The sequence below is a fragment of the Trichechus manatus genome, unplaced genomic scaffold (genome assembly GCF_000243295.1).
Source record: "Trichechus manatus latirostris isolate Lorelei unplaced genomic scaffold, TriManLat1.0 scaffold00022, whole genome shotgun sequence".
NCBI classification, from domain to species: Eukaryota; Metazoa; Chordata; class Mammalia; order Sirenia; family Trichechidae; genus Trichechus; species Trichechus manatus.
The window spans coordinates 7,541,490-7,566,301 of NW_004443958.1; the positions used below are offsets into that span (position 1 = coordinate 7,541,490).

General features: G+C 41.7%; 1 protein-coding gene and 1 non-coding gene across 2 annotated transcripts in view; both read left to right on the forward strand.

The window, feature by feature from the left end:
* Positions 1–6: 6 nt before the first annotated feature.
* MAL2 (mal, T cell differentiation protein 2) overlaps positions 7–24,812 on the forward strand; it is a 28,704-nt gene continuing 3,898 nt past the window's right edge. The window contains exons 1-2 of the mRNA XM_004372969.1: positions 7–164; positions 19,714–19,884. Coding sequence (XP_004373026.1) covers positions 33–164; positions 19,714–19,884 — 303 coding nt within the window. The 5' untranslated portion in view covers positions 7–32. The remainder of the gene's footprint in view (positions 165–19,713; positions 19,885–24,812) is intronic.
* LOC111819956 (U1 spliceosomal RNA) lies at positions 21,404–21,567 on the forward strand. Its single transcript, XR_002823532.1, has one exon. It is a non-coding gene; the product is annotated as a U1 spliceosomal RNA (small nuclear RNA).

Sequence of the window (24,812 nt, forward strand, 5' to 3'; positions counted from 1 at the left end):
GCGCGCGGAGACGGAGCAGTGGTAGCGGCAGCATGTCAGCCGGCGGAGCGGCAGTCCCGCCGCCTCCGAATCCCGCCGTGTCCTTCCCTGCGCCCCGGGTCACCCTGCCCGCCGGCCTTGACATCCTGCGAACCTACTCGGGCGCCTTCGTCTGCCTGGAGATTGTAAGTGGGACAGCCTCTGCGCGGGGCGCACCGGGGGTGCGGGGACAGGCAGCGGCATCCTTGTGTCCTGGCTGTCTCCTTCTGCCTCCCCCAGCTTCCCTCCCCTCCATGTGGCCTTCCTTGCGTCCCCTCCCCAGGTCCTCGCCGTGTCCAGCGCAGCCGGAACCTGGCGGCGGCGCAGTCGCGAGGGCCCTCTCGCCTGGCACCTGTTACGCTGGCACCTGCTCCCTCGCCGCTGGCAGGAATGGTCCTGAAATAGCGAGTAGGCGGCCCAGTGGGGCCGAGGATTGGGGGCTTGTAGGGAAGAGGGATATTTGGACTTGGGGACGCCGTCAGAGACCCCCGGCTGCTTGGCTAGGAGCTGCGCTTGGCTAGAGTCAGAGCAGGCGGTCTCGGCCTCGCCTGTTGCTAAACTGCCATTTTGTTGGGTGGTGAAAAGGTGTAGTGATGACTGGGTGACCAGGGCCTGCCAGGATTGGATAGAGGGAACGAGAAGCACCAAGAAGAGGAAAGAGAGGGCTGTCTTCTTTTTAATTTTTATCCTTGCTATTTTTAGTGCCGTTTGGATTAGGGAGACTAGCAGGGTTCAGGACGCAGGGCAGGGAGAAAGGTGAGGTATGTACGGTGCCCTTGTTAGTTTCCAAACTAAGTGGGCATGAGAATGGTGGGGGAAAGGTGTAAAAAGGGCTGTCACGTTCCTCTCTGCCCGCCTTTGCACATTCTCTTTTCCTAGTCTAAGCGCACTTTGTTTTGCCCAGGAAAGGGTGGGGTCATTCAAGGCCATCAGACAACCTCTTTAGACCCGAGACTTGAACTTTTTTAAAAGTAATTTTCTAGAGTTGGCCGCTTTTGAAGCTTATTGTGGACAAGGGGGAAATGTGCAAACATAAATTGGGCAACGAGCTTGCATCATGCCTCGAGAATGGCAAATAAAGAGTGAAATTTTAGCAAGTCTGCCTTTCCTGCAGGCTGGTTTTGTTTGCTTGGTTTAGGGATTTCATCTTTCCTTTCACCCCGTCCTTTTAGTTTGCATTACCTGGATTTGGGTCGCTTCAGTTTTACTTTTGTGTTGTGGGGCTGGAACACCTTGTGAGCATTGGTTTCTTGCCCTATTATGCTCAGATGGCCAAGGCACCCTAAGTTAAGTTTAGCTCAGATTTGAATCTGGAAAAGGAGACACACGTGAGTTAAACAGGCTAAGCCATCAGTAATGGGATCCTGACTGAGTCTAGGAAAGGCTGCTTTGAGTTTGAGCCCAGATCAGAAGCATCTAAGTGCTTCTGATGACATCCAGGTAAGTGAGCAGCAGGGAGGATGTCATTGGGCTGGCTGAGCTGCTGTGGGGAGGGAGACAAGTTAAGAAAACAGAAAGATCTGTGATGAAAGATTTTAAGAGTTTGAATCCACTGGCCACTCTTTGGAAACCCTATGGGGCAGTTCTACTCTGTCCTGTAGGGTCACTATGAGTCAGACAGCAGTGGCAATGGAGGCTACATTAGTCCTGTGTTCCCTAAACTCTAGTTGTTTGCATACCTGTTTTATAAAAGTGTCTGCCATATCCGCATTCCACCTGGACTAGAATTTACATAATGTTTGCTTAAATAGACTCTAAACTACAGTACCCACCTTAGCCTCATTCTAAGCGTTAATACACATGAAGTCTCAAATTAGATATGCCGGTTATATTTTTTAGTACTTATTTAAATATATATACTTATATGTATTTACATTTGTATCTGTATATCCATATTATATCTATCTGTATTTACACCTAGATGTAGATATATGTGGAGCCCTGGTGGCGCTGTGGTTAAGAGCTACAGCGTGCTACAGCTGCTAACCAAAAGGCCAGCAGTTTGAATCCAGCAGCCACTCCTTGGAAACATCTATGGGGCAGTTCTACTCTGTCCTATAGGGTTGCTGTGAGTCAGAACTGACTCAGGGGCAGTGGGTTTGGTTTTTATAGCTATATGAAAGAAGAAGGCTTAGCCACGTGCCATCCAATCAAGAGTCACCTGTGGTGGTATCACACTCTTGGTAACACTGCCTAATTCTGAGACAAAAAAGTGAAAGGTGACTTGTTCAACTTTCTCTTCCCTTGGATGCACGTATCTCTTTTTGATCTTGCCTAGTGGTTGATTCTCAACTCTCTCTGTACCTAGTCACTTAAGTGGCTTTTAAAAATACAGTTGCCAGCCCCAGACTAATTAAATAAGAGTCTTTGGGGATGCACCCAGAGCCAGATAGTTTTTTTTTTTTTTAATAAGCTCCCCTGGAGATTCTAATTCACAGCCATGGCCGGGAACCATCGATGGAGCTCTTCATCAAGGCTCTGTAGAGAAGACAGCTCATCTCTTGCAAAGGTGAACTCTCTCTCACAGGCTTAAACCGCTTTTGACTCCCCATCCCAGGAGGGATCCCAGTCTTGCAGAAGTATCCAGTCCATTCTTCTTTTCTTTTCCTCTGGCTTCTTTCCCCTGAAACCAGGGTTTCAAACTGATTCGTGTCAGGTCCGACCCTCTGCTTAGAATTTGGATTTCTACTCCAGAGATACTGAATCAGAATTTACAGTTTAACAAGATTCCCAGGTGATTCTTATGTATAATAAATTTTGAGAACCCCTGCTGTACTAGTGGTTCTCAGAATAGGTCCCTAATCAGCAGCATTAGCATTACCTGGGAACTTGTTAGAAATGCAAAGTCTCAGCAGGAGGTCAAAGCTAAATGAACCGGTTTGAAGCTCTGCCTGAAACACATCTAGGACTCTTACCTAGGTACAGCAGCATTGCTTCCAAAGGCCATTTCAGTTTGCTTTTCACTTTTATGGCCAAACATCTTTATAGGTTTCAATCTAAGGCCTCCACTGCCTTTTCTACCTGAATGTCTACTTCCCCCCAAAAGGAGCGAAGTGTTGCGATGAAGCTAGTGACCTTGGAGAAACAAGAAACCACACTGGAGCATGTCTCTTACCCTTCCAGATTGCTTAAAGATATTGGATTATATGTTTTAAGAGAGAAGACAGTATCCTAAATAGTAGAATGCCCACATTGAGTAGATGTACAGGTGGGAACTAAGCAAACACTTTTGAAGCCCCTTTGGTCCTGGCTTTCTCAGTTCCCCTCTAATTTTCCGATTCCTTTAAAATGTTTGGAAACCCTGGTGGTGTAGTGGTTAAGTGCTACGGCTGCTAACCAAAAGGTCGGCAGTTCAAATCCACCAGGCACTCCTTGGAAGCTCTGTGAACTCTGTGGGGCAGTTTTCCTCTGTCCTGTAGGGTCGCTATGAGTCGGAATTGACTCGACGGCAACGGGTTTGGTTTTTTGGTTTTAAAATGTTTGGTTTCCCATGGCTCCTCTTCAGAAATTGCTCACCCTGTAGATTAAATGTGAGGATTCCGCAGGCACAGTCCTAAACTCTGATCTCCTCTCTGGGGATCCATAATTTTAGCCTCTGCCAGTGTGCCTATATATCCCCAAACTCCTCCTTAATTTTGACTTTCTATTCAAATTGATTCGTTGTCAAGATTTTTCCATTTATGTCCTGTAGCCTTCTGGAATTTAACACATGAAAACTGTATCCTGACAAAGATGGACTGGGCTAGCAATACTTGACTGAGCTACTGAGACTATGATCTTGGAGTTGAGTACTCACAGTAACCAGTTGTCCTTGTTGTTAGTTGCCATCAAGTTGATGCCCACTCGTGGTGACCACGTGCGTACAGAGTAGAACTGCACTCCAGTAGGGTTTTTAAGGCTGTGGCCTTGTAGAAGTAGGTCACTAGGCCTGTCTTCCAAGGTGCCTCTGGGTAGGTTCAAACCACCAACCTTTTGGCTAGTAGTCGAGTGCTTAACCTTTTGCACCACCCAGGGACCATATAATAGCCAGTCAACCTTGCTCAAAAAATTTAGTGCCAATGCCCCTGAGTGTACCCTATTCAGAATCTCTTCAGGTGTATGTCATTTCTATGTAAAAGGAGTAGTAGGGAGATGACACAAAAAATATAAATAGTGCCGGCCTGCTCACACCAGGAGCCCTGGTGGCACAGTGGTTAAGAGGCTACGGTTGCTGACCAAAAGGTTGGCAGTTTGAATCCATCAGCTGCTCCTTGGAAACCCCATGGGGCAGTTCTGCTCTGTCCTGTAGGGTCGCTATGAGTCAGAATCGACTCCACAGCCGTGGGTTACTCACACTGGGTCATACAGTTTATAGCACTGGTTTCCTAGGTGAAGAATATTGCAGCCTCACATGCATGTGAAATTTTTTGAGATAATTTTGTTCCACTTTTGGAAACCAAAATTGTCAATCCTTTGGTTTTTGGCCTTCACTGTACTTCCCAATGCATGTTAAAGCATGCCATGAAAATTTGAATACTAAGTTAGTTTTGCAAAGTGAAGCCTTTTAGTTTAGGGTGAAAAACATCACCTTCAAAAGTTAATCATTTACTAAATTAATGCTTTCAAAGTTATTCACCAGGTGTTTATTGAGTACCTACTGTGTGCAGGGAGCCCTGGTGGTGCTATGGTTAAGAGCTTGGCTGCTAACCAAAAGGTCAGCAGTTCAAATTTCACCAGCCGCTCCGTGCAGACACTATGGGGCAGTTCTACTCTGTCCTGTAGGGTTGCTATGAGTCAGAACTGACTTGAAGGCAGTGGTTTTGGTTTTTACTGTATTCAAGATGCTCTCCTGGGAGCAAAGATGTTGAGACCCTCATTCTTCTGAAAGAATGCATAACCTAGCTGAGGGTTATACATAAAAATAACTACCATTCAGGGAAGAAAGAATTAAGTGTACAACAGCTAAAGCATTTTCCAGGCAGGTACATCATGAAATACCATGGAGGGAGTTGTGCTGGAAATGGGCTTCCTTCCAGAAAAGACAGAAATGTTTCATTATCATGGATTAATAGCTGAGCGTGGCTGTGAGGTACTCAGTGGAGGGCAGAGGTGAGAGTAAATGGAGCTGTAAGAAAATGACATTGGAGCATGTACTATTGGGCTGAGCAAGATGTTTCTGGTCCCTGCCCCCAGTGAGTTTATCTTGAAAAATCCACAAGAAAGATTGGATGTTACAGTTTTAAACACAAAAAGGAATAAAAGTCATTTTTGAATTCAATGTGTTCCACAGTTTCAGTGTTTAGGAAACTGTCCTACATTCTTCAAGTTCTTCATTCACATTTCTCTTTATGGGAGATATTCACATGCTTCTAACTAGTGTTTTGGGTTCCACAATAATTTTCATTTATTTAACATATTATGACCCTACTATGTATTAGGCCTTATTTCATGCTCTGGGAATATGATAGTTAACATAGCTCCTTCACTTAAAATAATGTATGGCAGAGCAGAAAGTGAAGAAATAATTACAACATTGTGTTTCAAGTGCTAAAATAGGTTTACAAAAAGTATTTCGGAAATACAGGGTAAACTACATCTGGCTACTGGAGAGACCAACACAGGCAGCTTCAATGGAGGGGTGACATTTGAGTGCAGCTTTTATTAATGAGTAGAAGTTCGGTAGACAGAAAAAGTGGGAAAGAGGATTCCAGGTAGAACAAAGGCATGTGCAAATCTCAGACACAAGAAAAAGCATGATGAGAAAAAGCATAGCAGTTGTTAGTGGTTTGACATGACTGGTAGGCAAGTGGCAGGAGAAGAAGGAAGAAGAGCAGGTAGGGTTCAGGTTGTGATTTGACAAGCAGTGATAGACCAAGTCATTGAATTTATTCTTTATGTGGTGGGAGCTGGTGGAGGACAGGGATAAGGAGGAAAGCGCTGTCTTTGATGTTTAGGAGGTCAACTGTCTTAGTTAGCTAGTGCTGCTGTAACACAAATACCACAAGTGGGTGGCTTTAAAGAACAAAAATTTACTCACAGTTCTGGAGGCTAAAAGTCAAATCAGGAGCTTGGCCATGTTAAACCCTTGTTAGTAGCCCAGGCTTTCCTTGGTTGCATCAGTTTTCCCTAGTATGTGCTTGCTTCTGTGTCTAATCTGCTCTTTTTATAACACAGAGGTGATTAGATTTAGACACACCCTATGATGATAATGACCACATAAACATAACAAAGAAGATCCTGTTTCCAAAGAGGATTACATCCACAGGCATAGGGGGTAGGATTCCAACACATATTTTTTTTTAATTTTTTTTTTTTTAATTATACTTTAGGTGAAGGTTTACAGAGCAAGTATTTTCTCATTAGTACACATATTGTTTTATGACATTGGTTAACAACCTCATGACATGTCAACATGCTCCCTTCTCAGCCTTGGAGGACTTTTTTTTTTTTTTTTTTTGGTGAAACTATTCATAGCCAAAGATAACAGCATTTCAAAAATTTCTACTTGTACAATTCAACGATGTCGATTACGTTCTTCTAGTTGTGCTGCTATTCTCACTTTAGATGAAGGTTTACAGAACAAAAGAGTTTCTCATTAAACAGTACACATATTACCCTATGACAATGGTTAAGAACCCCACTACATGTCAACACTGTCCTTGCTCAACCTTGGGTTCCCTATCACCAGCTTTCCTGTCCCCTTCTGCCTTCTAGTTCTTGTCCCTGGACTGCTGTGCCTTATTAGTCCCGTTTTGTTTTATGGGGCTGTCCAATCCCTGGCTGAACGGTGAACCTCGGGAGCGACTTCACCACTGAGCTAAAAGGGTGTCTGGGGGCTATACTCTCGGGGTTTCTCCGGTCTCTGTCAGGCCAGTAAATCTGGTCGTCTTTTTGTGAGTTAGAATTTTGTTCTACATCCTTCTCCAGCTTTGTCCAGAACCCTCTGTTGTGATCCCAGACAGAGCAGTCAGTGGTGGTAGCCGGGCACCATCTAGCTGTGCTGGACTCAGTCTGGTGGAGGGCTTGGTAGCTGTGGTCCATTAGTCCTTTGGACTAATCTTTTCCTTGTTTCCTGTTCTCTTCTTTTTCCCTTGCTCCCAAAGGGGTGAGACCAGTGGAGTATCTTAGATGGCTGCTCACAGGCTTTTAAGACCCCAGACGCTATTCACCAAGGTAGAATGTAGAATATTGTTGTTATAAACTGTGTTATGCCAATTAAGCTAGATGTTCCCCGAGACCCAACACATATCTTGGGGGGACACAATTTAATCCATAATATCAACCAAGTATGAAAAGTTCGATATGTCCCAAAATGATACTAAAGCAAACTTAAGTAGAAAAATGTAACTCAGAGAAATTATGCCAGAAAAGAAAAATATTAATGAAAGGATAATGGTGAGAGAGAGGCTGTGGAGGAGGAGGAATTTCAGGTTATTTTCTACCCAAGATTTGACTCTAGACTGACTAGCGTATACATGTTCAGGTGTATAGAGTTTTCTTGCTCAGAAAATAGATTATGTCCTGGAGGATATTGTGTGTTAGCTGTGATGAAGAGGGTCTATCTATGGACATGTTTGTATCATTAAAGTATTTTATAAGTAAGATTTTGTCTTTGCCTTTGGGTTAAAAATCTCCATCCACGTGAAAAGAGCCTTTAAAACTTCATAAAAGAAAACAAGCCAATGTCCCTGCCAAAGATTATTTTCAGCAATCTTTTGCTCTGATTGGCAGCCCTGTAAGAAATATTAGGGCTGAACTAAGAAAAACTTTAAACCAAGTTGCTGAAAACATTGACCTTGAGCTCCAAAGGAAAAGGCCAAGGAGAGGAGATTTGTTTTGTGGAGCCAGAGAGAAACACTGTACCTGGTAGTTGGAGCTGTGGACATGGCGTATCTGCATTGATATGGCTGAACAGAAAGGATTGTGTAATGCTAGAGGACAGAAACCATGTTGGCATATCCAGTATCGTGCACATGTGGTACTTAACAAATGCTATTTGATTTTTCACACACGGTTCAGCTTGTCCTACAGAACATATCGTAGAGAAACTGGCTGGAGTGGAGAGGGGCACCTTGGAAGGCAGTGACCTCCTAAGGCTTGCCCAACTCTTAAGAGATTATGGTTGTTCTTGAAATATCTACAATCTGACGTGAATTTATTTTTTAAATTAAGGTAAAATTCATATAACATAACTTTCACAGTTTAAAGCATTTTAAGGTGTATAACTCAGTGGCTTTTACTACATTCACATGTTGTGCGACCAGTACTGCTGTCTAACTCACTGCTGTTTAACTCCAGAACATTTTCATCACCCTACAGAGAAACCTCATACTCATGAAACAGTCACTTCCCACTCTTCACTCTCCCCAGCCCTGACAACTATTAATTTGCTTTCTGATTCTATGGATTTGCCTGTTTTGAACATTTCATATGAGTGGGGTCATACCGTATGTAACCCTTCATGTCTGTCTTTTTTCACTGTACATCATATTTACCTGGTTCATCCATGTTGTAGTATGTATCAATATTTTATTCTTTTTCATGACTGAATAATATTCCATCGTAGGATATACCAAAAACAAACCAACCAACCTATTTCCATTGAGTTGATTCCAGTACCATATTTTTATTTTGTTCATTAAATGATGGCTATTTGGGTTGCTTCCACATTTTGACTATTATGAATAATGTTGCTATGCACATTCGTATACAAGTTTTTGTTTGGACATACGTTTTCAGTTCTCTTGGGTGTAGACCTAGGAGTGGAATTGCTGGGTCACATGATAATCATATGTTTGACTTTTTGAGGAACTACTAAACTGTTTTCCACCATGGCTGTACCATTTTCAGTTCTCACAAACAATGGATGAGGGTTCCAGTGACCTGAATTTCATGTCTCCTATTTTAGAGGGCATTCATAGTCACCATACACAATATTCTTAACTTTTGTGTAATAGCTTTTGGAAGGAGGAAGATAAAACAAAAAGAGGCAGTGATGTGTACAGTTGTTGCCAACATCAAGGCAATGGCATGCGTAAAATTTTACCTAGGTAATAACTAGTTATGTACAAACATGAAAAAGAAAATTTTAAAAATTGAGATTTTAAAATCAAGGGAAATTAAAAATCAGAATAAAAATGAGGCTGGGACATATTTCTCCTTTTTAATAATATGCTTTCTAATTTAATATTAGCATCAACTATTTAAGAAACTAAAATGGAAGTTTGGGTCAGATGGGGAGCACCCCCAAACATATTTTTAAAGCTTTCAAATGTAAAGCTAAAAGGCAAAACATTTTTTGCATTAGTGTATTTATATGTCACTTCCCTATATATGTCACTTCTCTTTGCTTCCTGGAGCTTGTCTTGTTTTCCATTCTCTGATAATCAAACTTGCGGACCTGTGCCCCTCATTTAGAACTTGTACCAGGGCTAGTCCAGGAACAGTTGGGATGGAAATCAGGATGGCGAGAGGGCAGATGGGATGGATGGAAGGAAGCAGGAGAAGGGCAGAGATCCAAGCGCAGCACAATCTGGTCAGAATTACCAGTGGCAATTGCTGTAGCATAGGTAAGCCGGGCCTAAAGAAGACTGAAAACGGGGTGACATGAGCAGTGCTGGCAAGAGGTAGCAGCTTGCCTGTAACATTTTGCCCTAGGCTCCTGAGGTCTTGCCTTAGAGGGTGGGAGTTGCCGGTAATAGCCTGAAAATTGAGCCGTGTATGTTGTGCTTCACTAGTCTTCATGCCTGTTTTTGAACACCCCCCATGTACCAGGAAATGAACAGTGTGTTCCCAGCATCCCAGACTGGACTTCTGGAGCATTTTCTTCTAGAACCATCATTGTACACAGTAGTTGATTTCTGTTCATTACAAGGAGGATGCAGTTGAACACCTTCTGTAGAAGGAACTACCTACCCTAGTTTGAGCATACAGAGATATTTAAAGTAATGTTGCCAGCTCTGACCTCACAATCCAGTGGGGGAGACAGGCACGTGAACCCATGATTTCAGTCCATTTGTTGCAAGCACTGTGGAGGAGACATGCAGCCGTGCCATGCAGGCACCACAGATGACATCCAGCCAGTGAAGCCCATCTGGAAGAGATGCCAGGAGTTTAGTTATCCAGCAAAAGCTTTGATGACGGCATGCTAGACAGAAGCATGGACAAGTGTGATTGATTCTCCATGCAAGAAAGGAAGGAAGGAAACCAAAGTGCAAAGAGAGGGTGGTAAGAAAAGCGTCATTGGCAGGGGAGAAGCTGAACTCAGAGAGATGGGCATCATTATTCTCTAGTATTTGTACCACTGGGCTACAGGGACATTGTGAATGAATTTAGACTTTTATGGATTGCCTTATAAACACAGGAGCCTTGGTGGTGCAGTGGTTAAGAGCTTAGACTGCTAACCAAAATGACAGCAGTTCAAATCTACCAGCCACTCCTTGGAAACCCTATGGGGCAGTTCTGCTCTGTCCTGTAGGGTCGTTGTGAGTCAAAATCGACTTGACAGCAATTGGTTTGGTTTATTTTAGGTTATAAACACATGTACCAGTCATGATATTGTAACTGTTGACCAAAGAATGTTCCTAGTTTTTTTTAAAAAAATCTTTGGAATACAAACTCTATGTAAAATGGAGCTAATTGTAGTTTGTTCATTAAATGATAAGTTATCTGAACATAGTAAACACTTCTGTAACTCTTCGTGTTATTTCCTGTGTAGAAAACTAATGAATAAGTATCCATTAAAACAGGAGGGGTATGGGGAGGTAGTTGTTCTGAGCTTTTGAAAGGCCACAAACACCTTTGTGATTCTGATGAAAGTTGTGGGCCCTGTCCTTAAAAATACATATGCATTTATCTACCCAATTTGGTATGATTTCAGGCACTCAGCAACTCCCCCACCACTACCCCCAAGCCAGTCCATGGAAAAAGGATAACAACCCTGATCTAGAATGAACACTAAACCCTGAAAGACACTGAATAGCATAATGTTAAGAACGTAAGCTGTAGAAGCCAATTTGCCAGGTTCAAGTCCCAGGCCTAGTATTTATTAACTGTGTACCATAAGGCAGGTTATTAATGGCTCTGTGCTTCAATTAACTCATCTATAAAATGAGAATAATAGTGATTATCAAGGTTTTAAGGATTAAATTAGTACAGATAAGGCTGTTAGAACAGTGCTGACACATCAATAAATGTTAACTAATATTTCTATTATCATCAGCTTCAAACTTTTACCCAGACTAACCACTAACTCTGTAAGCCAGACTGGGAGACTTGAGTTACATTTTTCCCCTCTAAAGGGAAATCATAGGGTTGTCGTTTGCTGATTTTGGTTTGTTCATTCTCACTGCTATAGAGTAATGGAGTGACCAATATGTGAATAGTAGGAGAATTGAAATGAGGGGTGGTATGTTATGTATAGGAAGTTTTAGGTAATGAAGCGTTTTTCCTTAGAGGTAGTCTCACCTGTCTTTTATACCTTCAGATTCACTTACCTTTCCCTGTTCTCATTCCAAACGTTAACTGCAAATAGATCAGAATAGGAATTAGCCTGTTTACTTAGTGCGACGGCAACAGCTTTGGTTTTTTTAACATGAAGGTGGTTTGAAAATTATTAGCTAAGATGTTGGAGGGCATCTTTAAATGCCCTCTTTAATTAGGAAATAAGTGACACTGGACAAGAACAGGGGTATTGGCGAAAGAAATCTTTTGGGAACATGAGAGGACAATCCAAATAGAGGCAAGTTGAGGTCTGTCAGAATTGCAAGAGTTACCACTTGCTTAATCCCATGTTTTCCTGTGAGGCTCCGTATTTTTGCCAGTCCACAGTCTCTAGTAAAAACATATTTTAACTCCACCTCTGAGGGTTAAATTCAGTGTGATTTGTCAATGAACACTTTCTCAGTTTTCTTCTGGGAGAGATTCAGCAAAGTCACCTTTCTGGCTGTCAGAGGCCAAACTAAAATAATAAATAATATGTCAAACCACAAAGCAGATTAGTTGTTTTAGGAATGTGTAGTAATTTAATAACTTAAGCTCAGAACACATTTGAGTACCTGTGGCCTATGCCAGGTACACCTAAAGTTGGACTAAGAAGATAGCAGAGGCACAGGGGGAGGGCTAATACCTAGTTTTAGGAGATTTTCACCTTTGCATTATCTGAAGGTAAGGTAGTCTTTTTAGTTAGAGCTTGAGGCTGGGTGTCAGGAGTCCTAACTTCATTCCTGAAAGAAATTTCACAATGAGGTGCATTTGGTGGTTTGATACATCATTATCAGATTTTAGAACACCAGAGAGTGATGGAAGGCGGTGAAAGACAGGAGGTCAAACATGGATTCAGATTCCAGATGAGAAGAGCGTGGGTGTGATGTGGTGCTCCACCCTTCTCCACAGTGTGTACACGCAGTAGTTGCTATGTTTCACCCATTCTTCCTTGGATTTTGAGGTAGTTTAACCATTTTTCTGCTCTGCTTTTCACCTCTAAAAACAGGGCTATATACATAATCGTGTCTGCTAAAATAGGGATGGTGATAATTGCAATGTCTAGTAAATACTTGGAGCTTACTAAAGCCCTGTCTTAGTCATCTAGTGCTGCTATAACAGAAATACCACAGGTGGATGGCTTTCACAAGGAGAAATTTATTTTCTCAGAGTCTAGTAGGCTAGAAGTCCAAATTCAGGGCATCAGCTCCAGGGGAAGGCTTTCTCTCTCTCTTGGCTCTGGAGGAAGGTCCTTGCCGTCTGTCTTCCCCTGGTTGAGGAGCTTCTCAGGCTCAGGAACCCTGGGTCCAAAGGATGCACTCTGCTCTTGGTGCTGCTTTCTTGATGGTATGAGGTTCCCCACTCTCTGTTCACTTCCCTTTCCTTTTATCTCTTGTAAGATAAAAGGTGATACAGGCCACACACCAGGAAAACTCCCTTTACATTGGATCACGAATGTGACCTTAGTAAGGGTGTTACAATCCCACCCTAATCCTCTTTGACATAATCTAATCTTGCCTCATTAACAACAGGCAGAGATTAGAATTTACAACACACAGAAAAATTACAATCACAAAATAGAGGACAACCACACAATACTGGGAATCATGGCCTAACCAAGTTGACACATATTTTTGGGGAATACAATTCAATCCATGATAAGCCCCAAATTATTATTGTTGTTTTTAGCCGCCATAGAATTGGCCCCAGACTCATAGCAACCTCAAATGCGCAATGAGATTGGACTGTTGTAATCCATAGTGTTTTCATTGGCTGATTTTGGAAGGAGATCTCCAGGCCTTTCTTCCTAATCTGTCTTATTCTGGAAGCTCCACTGAAGCCTGTTCTGCATCATAGGAATATGCAAGCCTCCACTAACAGATGGCTGGTGGCTACATTGGCCGGGAATCGAACTCAGGTCTCCTGCACGGAAAGCAAGAATTCTACCACTAAACTACGACAGCCTGCAAAAGCCCAGAATTAGATGAAGTAAATATACTGTTTATCAGTAATGTTACTAAAAGCCCAGTAATGGAAGTTGAGACCAGATTGGGGAACTCAGAAGAGAAGGCAGCTTTTGGCAGAAGGTAATCATGAAGTAGGGAAGAAATAACTGCAGCAAGCCCTGGTGACACATACACCAGTATGACACTCTTGTAACAAGGAAGTGGATCTTCCGCGTGGGCTGGTTATGTTCTCTCGCCCCTCCTCTATCTTCCAAAGCAACCCTGGTGAGCAGGACTTAAATCTAGATTTCACAACATCTCTGATCTAGGGATATAGTGTTTACATTCATGTGTGAAAGAGAGCAGGGACATACTTACGCCCCTCTTCCATCCCCTGTTCCTTTCCATGCAGCACACACACCACAAATGGGGAGGCGAATCTGTTCTTTTTTCATGTAAGCACTTAGTTTCTTTCCCAAGCCTTTGATGTGTTTGGAAAGGCTTTAATTTTGAGTGCCACAAGAACAGTTAATCTATACTGTTTCACATTGTGGCATCATTGCCAAAGCCTTGGTCTGTCTTGAAAGCTTACTTCAAAACCTGCCTCCTCTGCATACCTTTCTCCATCCTCCCGTTATATTTTGTCTCCCCCACCCAGTCTCTCAGAGCACGCTGTGTTGAGCTCTTTTTATAGCACTCACCACAATCTGCTGCCTGAAGCAGATTTAATGGTTTCTGTTTCTCCCTTATTTGGCGCTCCTATAAGAGGGAACCTTGTCTTGTTTTTTCTTGAGTATTCCTCTGTAGTACCTGCAGTAGGTTTGGGACTGGCCCAGCTGAGGTCTAGTCCAGGTCTGTAAATGTTATGTTTAATTCCAACGGATCATATGGGCCCTTCTTTAGAGGTGTAGATTTATCACAGTCCCTGTATCCCGTTATTAATGCATATCTGTTTCGATCTGCTTTCTCCTTCTAAACGGTGGTCAGTTGTTCTTTATTACCTTTTATATCCCAGAATCCACTCGATGGCAACCAGCAACAACGTATCTGTATATAGGCTCTTGGTAAATGATTCTTGAATTATGGATTTTTAATAATGATGTGCCTTGGTGGGACAGTGGTTAAGAGCTTGGCTACCAACTGAAAGGTCAGCAGTTCAATCCACCAGCCGCTCCTTGGAAACCCTATGGGGCAGTTCTGCTCTGTCCTGTAGGGTCGGTATGAGTTGGAATCGATTCAATGGCAGTGGTTTTTATGGGCTTTTTTATCTTTAAAATGTATTTAAATTAATATAAGCTACTTGTAGTGGGACAGTAAAGAAAGACTATCAGAAAGAAGAGGCTGGGAAAAAAAGGAAAGATTAACCTATTGAAGATATTCTTATCACCTTCAAATATTTATTAAATAAACAGTATAAAAATGTAGAAAACCTTTTACCAGGAACAAGTTTCTTTCTTTCATAGCCACTGATAAGGTTGTGGTTAAAAAATTTAATGTGCATTAATATTTATCACTTAGATTAATCTCATGGAACTTTATGGATTGACTGTTAATTTTTTATTTGAAATTGGGGCTTGAGATACACCACTATAATGATAAATTTATTAGACTAGTGCTTTAGTTATAGGTGTTCAAGTGAAAATTTATGATGCTTTAAAAAGTGTTTCTTTAAAGTAATAACAAATTGTATGACTGGTACTTTTTTTTAGACATTTGAATTAAATCTTGTTGTTTTTACTTTAGTGACTTGTTCCATTTGGATGCTATCTAGATACTTAAAAAGATGATTACTTTTTTTTTTTTTTAAACCTTTGGAGCTCAAACAGTTCCAGCCGTCAAAGGAGACTCATATGGGCACTTGGAGTTTATTTCTTCACTAAGCAAATATTTGAGAGCCGTCTCCATGCCAGATGCATATGTCTAACATATCCCCTGTACTGCTCTTCTGGGTGAGAGAAAGAGATGTTCCCACTTGCCTGTAGATGTCTTCATTGTAGGTGTGTGGCCTAGTTTTTCATGTTGCTAAATCTAGCATTGTGCCTGACTGGTAGTTAGGAAAGGATTATTGCGTAGATAAATACATGGCTTCAGATGCAGAGACATAGGCAGTGTGCCTCCAACAAGGCCCAATAATGCCGATAGACTGACAGCCATGGGATTAAAATCACAGTGTGTCTCATCAGTGTAACATATCTACAATAGGCACTTTCCCAGAAGAGGGAGGAGCAACTGAGCTAGGTGGAACTCAGGAACAACTTTTTGGATGACGTGATATCCTGCATGAGCTATGTTATGGATTGAAAACGTGTCCCCCCAAAATATGTGTTGTAAATCATAGCCTCTATGCCTGTGGTTATAATCTCATTTGGGAATGGGTTGTCTTCGTTATACCAATGAGACAGGATTAGCGTAGGGTGCATCTTGAGTCAGTTTCTTTTGATATATAAAAAAGATGAAACAGTCAAACAAGAGAAGCAGAGTTGGAGGAAGAGAGATGCCAAGCCACATGAAAATTGTCCAGGAGCAGAAGCTCAGAAGAGACAAGGACCTTCCTCCAGAGCTGACAGAGAGAGAGAGCCTTCCCCTAGAGCCAATGCCCTGAATTCGGACTTCTAGCCTCCTAAACTGTGAGAAAATAAATTTGTTTGTTGAAGCTATTCACTTGTGGTATTTCTGTTATAGCAGCACTAGATAACTAAGAATTTGGTACTAAGAAGTGCAGGTGCTGCTCCAACAAATACCTAAAATGTGGAAGTGGTTTTGAAATTGGATCATGGGTAGCAGCTGGAAGAGTTTTAAGGTGCCAAATAGTAAAAGCCTAGATTACCTTGAAGAGACTATTGGTAGAATTAGGATGTCAAAGGCAATTCTGACGAGGGCTCAGAAGGAAGCAAGGAGAGCTATAGAGAAAGTTTCTGTTGTCTTAGAGAATACATATGGCACTATCAACAGAATGTTGCTAGAAATGTGGACATTAACTGTGATTCTAGTGAGGCTTTAGAAGAAAATGAACGTGTGATTGGACAGTGGAGGAAGGGCGATGCTTTTTATGCAGTGGCAAAGAACTTATCTGAATTCTGTTCAAATGTTTGGTGGAAGGTAGAACTTGTAAGTGATGAACTTGGATATCTGGCTGAGGAGATTTCTAAGCAAAATCTTAAAGGGGCTGCATGTTTTCTCCTTGCTGTCTAAATAAAATGCAAGAGGAAAGAATTAGACTTAAAAATGAGCTGTGCAAAATGAAAACAAAACTTAAAGATTTGGAAAATTCTGTTGTACAAACTAAGGACACATGTCCTAGAATTTTCACCAAGGACATGGCCACACAATCTTTTGTTAAAGAGATTAAGCCTATGACTGATGTATCTAACCAACTATGACAGCAGAAAACCCAACAGCTTAGACCAAAGGGGACAGAGAAAGAACAAAAGGAAAGAACATTGTCTGCCTCTTGGAATTCTACAGGCAGGAAACAGGCCAACGGAGCTACATCTTTTGTCCTCCAAGAAAAGAAAAGGACCATCCCTGGAGCAGCTCAAAGGTCAGCACTGTTGGAAGGAGCATGGGAAGTAGGGCCTTCTTGGTTTCAAAGGGCGGGGCCACAGTCTCCTGGATCTCAATGGGTGGGGTCACAACATGCTAGGTTTCAAGATTCAGATCTTTGCCAACTTGGTTTCGGAGTGTGGGGCTGCTGTTAAGGTGTGTTGGGGGATGGGACTGTCACCCAAAGCTGAGAGAGTGGAGTGGCCATACCCAAGGGGCAGAAGAATGGAGCCTGCTGAGGCCAAGCGGATGGGCTCACCACTCGATGAACTAGGAGAATGAAACTGCTCAAAGCCGAGGGAGCAGAGTTGCTGTCCTAGAGGGCATGGAAGGCAGAGCTTAAGCCCAGAGCTGAGGGGCCTCCACCCAGAATCCAGAGGGTATGGCCGACACCCAGATCATGGATGGTAGGGCCATTGCCTACATCGTCTCAGAGAAGAGAGGATTATTTTCAAGCCTTGAGAGCTCTTGTAAATTGTTGTGCTGGGTTTTGGACTTGCTTAGTGCCTGTTATCCCTTCTTTTCCTCCAGTTTCTCCCATTTGTAATGGAAATGTCTACCCTGTGCCTATTCCACCATTGTACTTTGAAAACAGATAACCTGTAGTCTAGATTTCACAGGTTCACAGATGAAGAGGAATTTTGCCCCAAGATGGAATGTGCCTAAAGTCTCACCCATATTTGATGCGGATGATTCAGAAGATGATATTTTGGACTTGGAGTTGATTTAAGACTTTTAAGATGATGTTATGGGGTGAATATGCATGTGGCAAGGACATGAATTTTGGGAGGGCAAAGGGTGGAAAATTATGGATTGAATTGTGTCCCCCCAAAACATGTACTGTAAATCTAGCCTCTATGCCTATTGTTATAATCCCATTTTGGAATGGGTTGTCTTTGTTATGTAAATGAGACAGGATTAGTGTAGGGTGATCCTGAGTCAGTCCCTTGAGATATAAAAGAGATTAAACAAGCAAGTGAGAGAAGCAGAGATGGGGGAAGGAGATGCCAAGCCACATGAAGATCACCTAGGAGCCAGAAGCTCAGAAGAGACAAGTCTCTTCCTCTAGAGCTGGCAGAAAGCCTTCTGCTAGAGCTGGCACCCTGAATTTGGACATCTAGCCTCCTAAACTGTGAGAAAATAAATTTCTGTTTGTTAAAGCCATCCACTTGTGGTATTTTGGTTATAGTAGCACTAAGTAACTAAGACAAGCTGTGAATGGGACTTTCTCAAACGTGGGAGGAAATGACATTGTGGACCCATCGTGTGTCAAGCCACTCAGATGTAAAATAGCTTTGTCTTTGGACTTTGGATAGTTCTTCTTGAATGCAAAATGTGAGGGACTTAGTGGCCAGAGATGAAAAAGACTGTTGTGATCTAAAGGACTTGGAATGCCATGCAAAGGAGGAGATTGCTGGTGTTAGATCCATAGAACTCATCTGTTCACGCCCCCAAACATTCTCCTCTTGTGTTTTCTAACTCACTCCTAGTTGCCAAAGCCAGAAATGTAGGTATTTTCCTTGTCTGTTATTTTTCTGTCATGTCTCACATCTGACCAGTTACCAACTACCATAACGTCTACTTCTAAATTTCTCACAATCCGTTTACCTCTCCCTGTCTTCACTGCCCTGAATATAGTTCACACCTTTGTTGTTGGAAGAGTTGCCTATGTGGTTCCCCAGCCCTTTATCCTTTCTTCTCCAGTCCATTTTCACACTCTAGCTGGAGAGATACTTGTCAGTGCAAATCTGACCATGCTACTTCTACTCAGCATGATTCTGTGGCCTCCTTTTGTCCTTGAGTGAAGTTCATCTTGTTGGCCATCACCTTCAAGACTATTTCTGCTCAGTCTCTAGTTTGCACTTCTCGCTGTTCCCCACTTGGTACATGGGGAACTTGCCATCACTTGCCCAATTTCCACATTATCAAGCAGCATTTTAATCACTTGCTTAATTGTCTCTTTCCTCTAATCACTGTGAGTTTTACAGTTATAGAGACCAAGTGTAAACTCTTTATCGTTATATTGCCAACACCTGACACAGTGCCTGACCTGTTGTAGGTAATTATTGAATATTAGATGCACGAACATCTACCTATTCCCATGCCCAGCACGTAAGACATACTCAATAAATGATGGTAGAGTTTATTGTTTTTAGTTATTTACAGCAGCTACAGCTATTATTATCATAGGCGATCATAGAAAATGCTACAAATAAGTCATGATAAGGACTGCAAAATGACCACTGGATGTGGTAAATTAGAAGGTGATGGCTGAATTTTGCTTATAAACACTGAGAAGTGAAAAGAGCAGAAGCTGGTTTACAGTGGTTTGAAGAATAACTTCAAGGACAGGAAGTAGAGACCAGGTATAGACAAATTTGTAAAAATGATTGGCTGAAAAGGAAATACGTAGAGAGGGCAGTAGTTAGAGTGGCTACAGGGTCAAGGGAAGATGTTTTAGGATCTGAAAGAATACTCGGCATGTTCATGGGCTGAGGAAGGGAGTCCAGCATGGAGGCAGATGTAGAGATACAGGCGTGGAGTAGGATCAGGACTCTAAGTAGAAGGACAGGGAGGGAAGAAGGCAGCTCACATGATGAAAAAGAAAATGATGGGTGGGGGTGCAGGAACGTGTACGGAGGTCTGGGGAGATAAGAGGGAGTAGTGTGGTTGATACAAGTGTGTTTTAATTCTGTTGCACAAACATTTTAAGCAAACTTACCACCCTCTGTCTCGTTTCTTTCAGGTGTTTGGGGCACTTGTCTGGATTTTGGTCGCCTCCTCCAATGTCCCTCTACCTCTTCTACAAGGATGGGTCATGTTTGTGTCCGTGACAGCATTTTTCTTTTCCCTCCTTTTCCTGGGCGTATTCCTGTCTGGCATGGTGACTCAGATTGATGCCAATTGGAACTTCCTGGTAAAGGATTTTTATTTTAAGTCTGCTTCAGGAAAATGTGGGAAACATAAATATCTCATTCTGCTCTGAAGTGCTTGATTTCGTGTTCTGATTTACTGGGTGCCGCTAGTGGGAGAGAGGTCAAACCACAGGGTCTGATGTGATGCCTTGTGGCTGCCTTACATGACAGTAGAATCCCAGTTTGTGAAATCCTCATGCTGATAGAGCTGAGCTACTCCTTTATGAATTAGATGACCTTTACTCAAAGACTGTTTTATTTTCTACAGCAAATGAATTGCATTGCAATTGTTGAACTATTGAACCGATGTCTTTGGAAGATGAATGTTGTAACATGTATCTTGAAATTTTCCGTTGGTTTCTTCCTCAGATACTTAATATACAAATATTCTCTTCAGAAAACAAATAATGATATCTTCTGCTCTCCAAATACTTAGGAAAAAAAGGGAATATTTTATATTTATTATCAATTCCTGTCCTAAATTAACAAGAATTGATGAGTGTCAGGAAATAAATTTTCTTTTTATGCATTTAGTTCTCGTCTATTTTTTTACAATTTTTTACTGTGTTGAAAATATACATAACAAAACAAACACCATCTCAACAATTTCTGCATGCACAATTCAATGACATAGATTACATTCTTCAAGTTGTGCAAATACTCAAATTTTCAATCAACACTCCTTTTAAAATTAGAAGACCATTGAATGGATCAACTTCCTTTTCCAGTGTAATGTATTGGGTCTCTCTTTCATGCTTGTGATTACTCGTTCTCTGTGACTATTTCTGAATGATTCAGTGGAGCATGAATTCTAATCCATGGTGAAGAGGGCTTCAGTGAATGTCGTGAAGAACCCCCATTATGTTCTGACAACACTTTGATTTTTAAAAACTTAAATCAGGCCTGTAGTCAGGCTTTAAATATATTTCTTTCAAGCATGATAGCATTTTATTCTGTAGGAAGATAGCTTTGGAACAGATGTTAGCGGAACTATTTGTTCCAGTCTTATTTATAGATCACAAGTAGAAGAACTGTAATCCCGAATGTTATCTGCAGTGAAGTCTAATGAATGTGGCTTCCCTTTAAATCAGCCTGGGGCAAACGACGTGAGTTAGTATGAAGGCAAGGAGGCTGTGTTTTACAGTGGTTACGAGCACAGGCTTTGAGGTTAGGTCTGGTTTGCTTAATGGCTGTGTAGCCTTGGGCAAAATATTTAACCTCCCTGAATTTCAATTTTTTCCTTCTGTAAAATAGTAATACTTCTTTCACTGAATACTGTTAAAGAATAATGGAAACAATGTATGTATAAAATGGTTAGTTTTATGTCTGGCATATAGTAAACTTTCCATAATCATTTTAACTCTTTATACACACAGACTGGCAATGTAAACCTTTGAGAATGCTTCTATTTGTTAGGTTGCTAATAGAGTGTGTTCCTACACTTTTGCATGTATTTCTTATTGATGATGAGAAAGTATTCCTAATAACTGGCCAGATACTGAAGATCAAAAGTTACAGAGAATACTTACCTGGCAGGGGAGATACCATGATCACGAAGGTGATTTTCCCAGGGCAAGGTTTATCCATTGCACTCCAGACCTGCTGACCACTGCAATTTCCCCAAATGTGGGGAACTCAGCTGCATAATTTGTGGTAGTCGGGGACTACGTTCGTGTTTTCCCCGGATTTTTTTGCTGTTCAAAAGTTGGAACCGCTTTGGGTTGCACTAACCCGCTGTCTGCATTGGTACCATTGGCCCGTATAATTGCACATCGTCGTCGTCCCCTTTTCCTGAGTTTGTGGAGGTGGTCAGAACGCTGGTATTGTTTTCTCTGTGGGGAGCACGAGTCTGCAGATACTGCGAGTCTCCTGCGCTTTTTCTCTTAATCAGCGAGAGACCCTTTCAAGCGGCAGCTGAGGTTCTGTACTGGGTCATTTCTAGCGATTGCTCAAAGTTTCTTAGGAATACCTGTTATAATAAAGATAAATTTGTTAAAAAAAAAAATTATAGAGAGATGCTTAACCTCTGCTTTCTAAATGTCCAACTTTTCCATAGTAACATGAAGGACTTGGTCAGTCAACCGTTCAGTCGTCAGGGCCACTGGTCTCTTTTACTATGAGGGCCAAAGATAATACTAGGCCAGTACATACCAGTGTAGCCCTATGGGTACTTCTGTACTGGTGAATACATAGTCACTGCCCAGCTCATCTCATCACCCCAAGTGTTGTGCCATCCACAGCCTGGTCCTTTCTTTCCTTGGGATCTTCTCTGACCTTCCAGTAATCCCGGGAACTAAAGGGAGCACCTGGTAAAGTAGGGCGTTTCCAGGATCCTGCAGTGTCCAGTATTCTTGCTAGTTGGTTGACGCACATGTGTAACCAATGTTTATGCTTTGACTATCACTCTTGGTCTGATGATCTTTATGTTTGTACCGTCTTTTTTCCTTTTGCTTATATTGAGTCTTACCTTTGATACTGAGTACAATAATTAATATCCTTATTCACTTACATTAATTTGCCTAAATTTGCATTACCCCCAATTTATAGCACTCTATCTAATGTCCTGATAATAAATATAAGCGTTTTGTTCTTTCTATTAAACCACCATATATGAGGGACTATTGAAAGTGGAAAGAGCTGCCCGTCGGTTCTATAGGTCATCTGTAAAGACTATCCTGTGGTTTTTTCATCTGGAGTATTCCATTCCTGTCTTGAGGTGGCACAAGCAGTTAAGCACTTGACTACTAGCTGAAGGGTTGGTAGTTGAAACCTATCCAGAGGCACCTTGGAAGACAGGCCTGGTGATCTGCTTCCAAAGGGTCACAGCCTTGAAAACCCTCTACACATGCGGGGTTGCCAGGAGTCAGAATTGACTTGATGGCAAGTAACAACAACAAGTCCACTCTTACTGAGAAAGATGGTAATAGCAACAGATACTACACAGGACAGTGGTTATCTCTCTGAGCACGTGTCACAGGGTGGCCATACTCTCAAAGAGCCAACTCTTGCTTTCAAGGAGTTTACTTAAATGCCCAACTTATTTGGAAATAATAGGTTGGGAATTTTTTTCTCTTTTTTTGTGATTTTCTACATACTCAGTCATCTTTGATTATGTGGCTTACTAATAGGCTTTGCGATATATGATACACCTTTTACACTTAGCCAGGGAAATTTTTGAGCCTGGCATATCATAGAGTTGTCACAAAATGGTAACGATTTTTAATTGCTGCATTCCAGAACTGTGAGACATTAATTGCTCAAAAAAGAATTGCTTTCTCCTGTGGTAATAATTTAATGCTGTCTGTATGCCATGCGTGAAGGAAGCTAGAGTACATCTTGATAATTTATTTTCTAAAATTACTTGTTGTCAAGATTGACTACAATACTGCATCTAACTTACATTGATCATGAGCTTAAATTAAGATTCCTGATAGATCTCTTCAGTATTTTTCCCAAGCTGTTTAGCTTTAGTATAAATGGTAAAATAAAAAATAACATGCAATACCAAAACCAAAAAAAACCAAACCCGTTGCCGTTGAGTCGATTTTGACTCATAACATATTTTAAATGCTAAAAACTTGCCCCATTTTAATTTTGTAAATAGAAGCAGATTTTGGTTTTAAAATGTTTTGTTTTATTGACTTTTTGTGGAGAGGAAGGAATATTCTTTTGCCTAACTTGAAACAAGAGATGCCATATTTACATTCTCTCTTTAGGAAGGGGTTAAGGAAAGATATAGTTTAGAAAAATCAGGTCTGAAAAAAAAAAAAAAGTTTTGTGCAATTCAATGTGTTTCCCTGTATTCCCGAGGAATGTGGTTGGCACACATTTGATTGTGATTCCTCCTTGTGTATTCTGACATCACTCATTTAATATCTTAAATGTCCTGCGCTGTACTTGCTGCTCCCTCACGTTTATTTACTCATTTGACACTTATGACAATTCTTTTTTTATTATTGTAGTTTAAGTAAGTTTACAATTCAAGTTAGTCTCTCATACAAAAATTTATACATACATTGTTATGTGACCCTCATTGCTCTCCTTGTACTGTGACAGCACACTCTTCCTTTCCACCCCTGATTTCCTGTGTCCATTCAACAAGCTCCTAACCCTCTCTGCATTCTCATCTCACCTCCAGACAGAGACTTCCCATTTAGCCTCATGTATGAACTTGAGCTAAGCACATTCTTCATGAGTATCATTTGGTGTCCCACAGTCCAGTCCAATCTTTGTCTGAAGAGTTGGCCTCGGGAATTGTTTTAGTTCTAGGCTGACAGAGCGTCCGGGGGCCATGCTTTCTGGAGTTCCTCCAGTCTCAGACCATTAAGTCTGGTCTTTTTACTAGAATTTGAGTTCTGTACCCTACCTTTCTCCTGCTCCATCGGGAACTCTATTGTGTTCCCTGTCAGGGCGGTCATTTGTGGTAGCCAGGCACCATCTAGTTCTTCTGGTCTCAGGCTGATGCAGTCTCTTGTTTATGTGGCCCTTTCTGTCTCTTGGGCTAATACTTTCCTTGTGTCTTTGGTGTTCCTCATTCTTCTTTACTCCAAGTGGTTGGGACCAATTGATGCATCTTAGATGACCACTCGCTAGCTTTTAAGACCCCAGACACCATTCACCAAAGTGGGATGCAGAACATTTTCTTAATAAACTTTGTTATGCCAGTTGACTTAGGTGTCCCCTGAAAGCATGGTCCCCAGATCCCCACCCCTGCTACTCTGTCTCTCGAAGCGTTTGATTGTATTCAGGAAACTTCTTAGCTTTGGTTTAGTCCAGTTGTGCTGATTTCCAAGTGGCTGTTGTTCAAAGAGGTATGAGGGCAGCATCAGATGAGGCTGATGAGTAAGCCAAGGGCCACATCATACTAAGAGTTGCAGACCATGTGACAAAACTTTTTCATTCCCTTTGAAGATAAAATAAGCTATTTCTG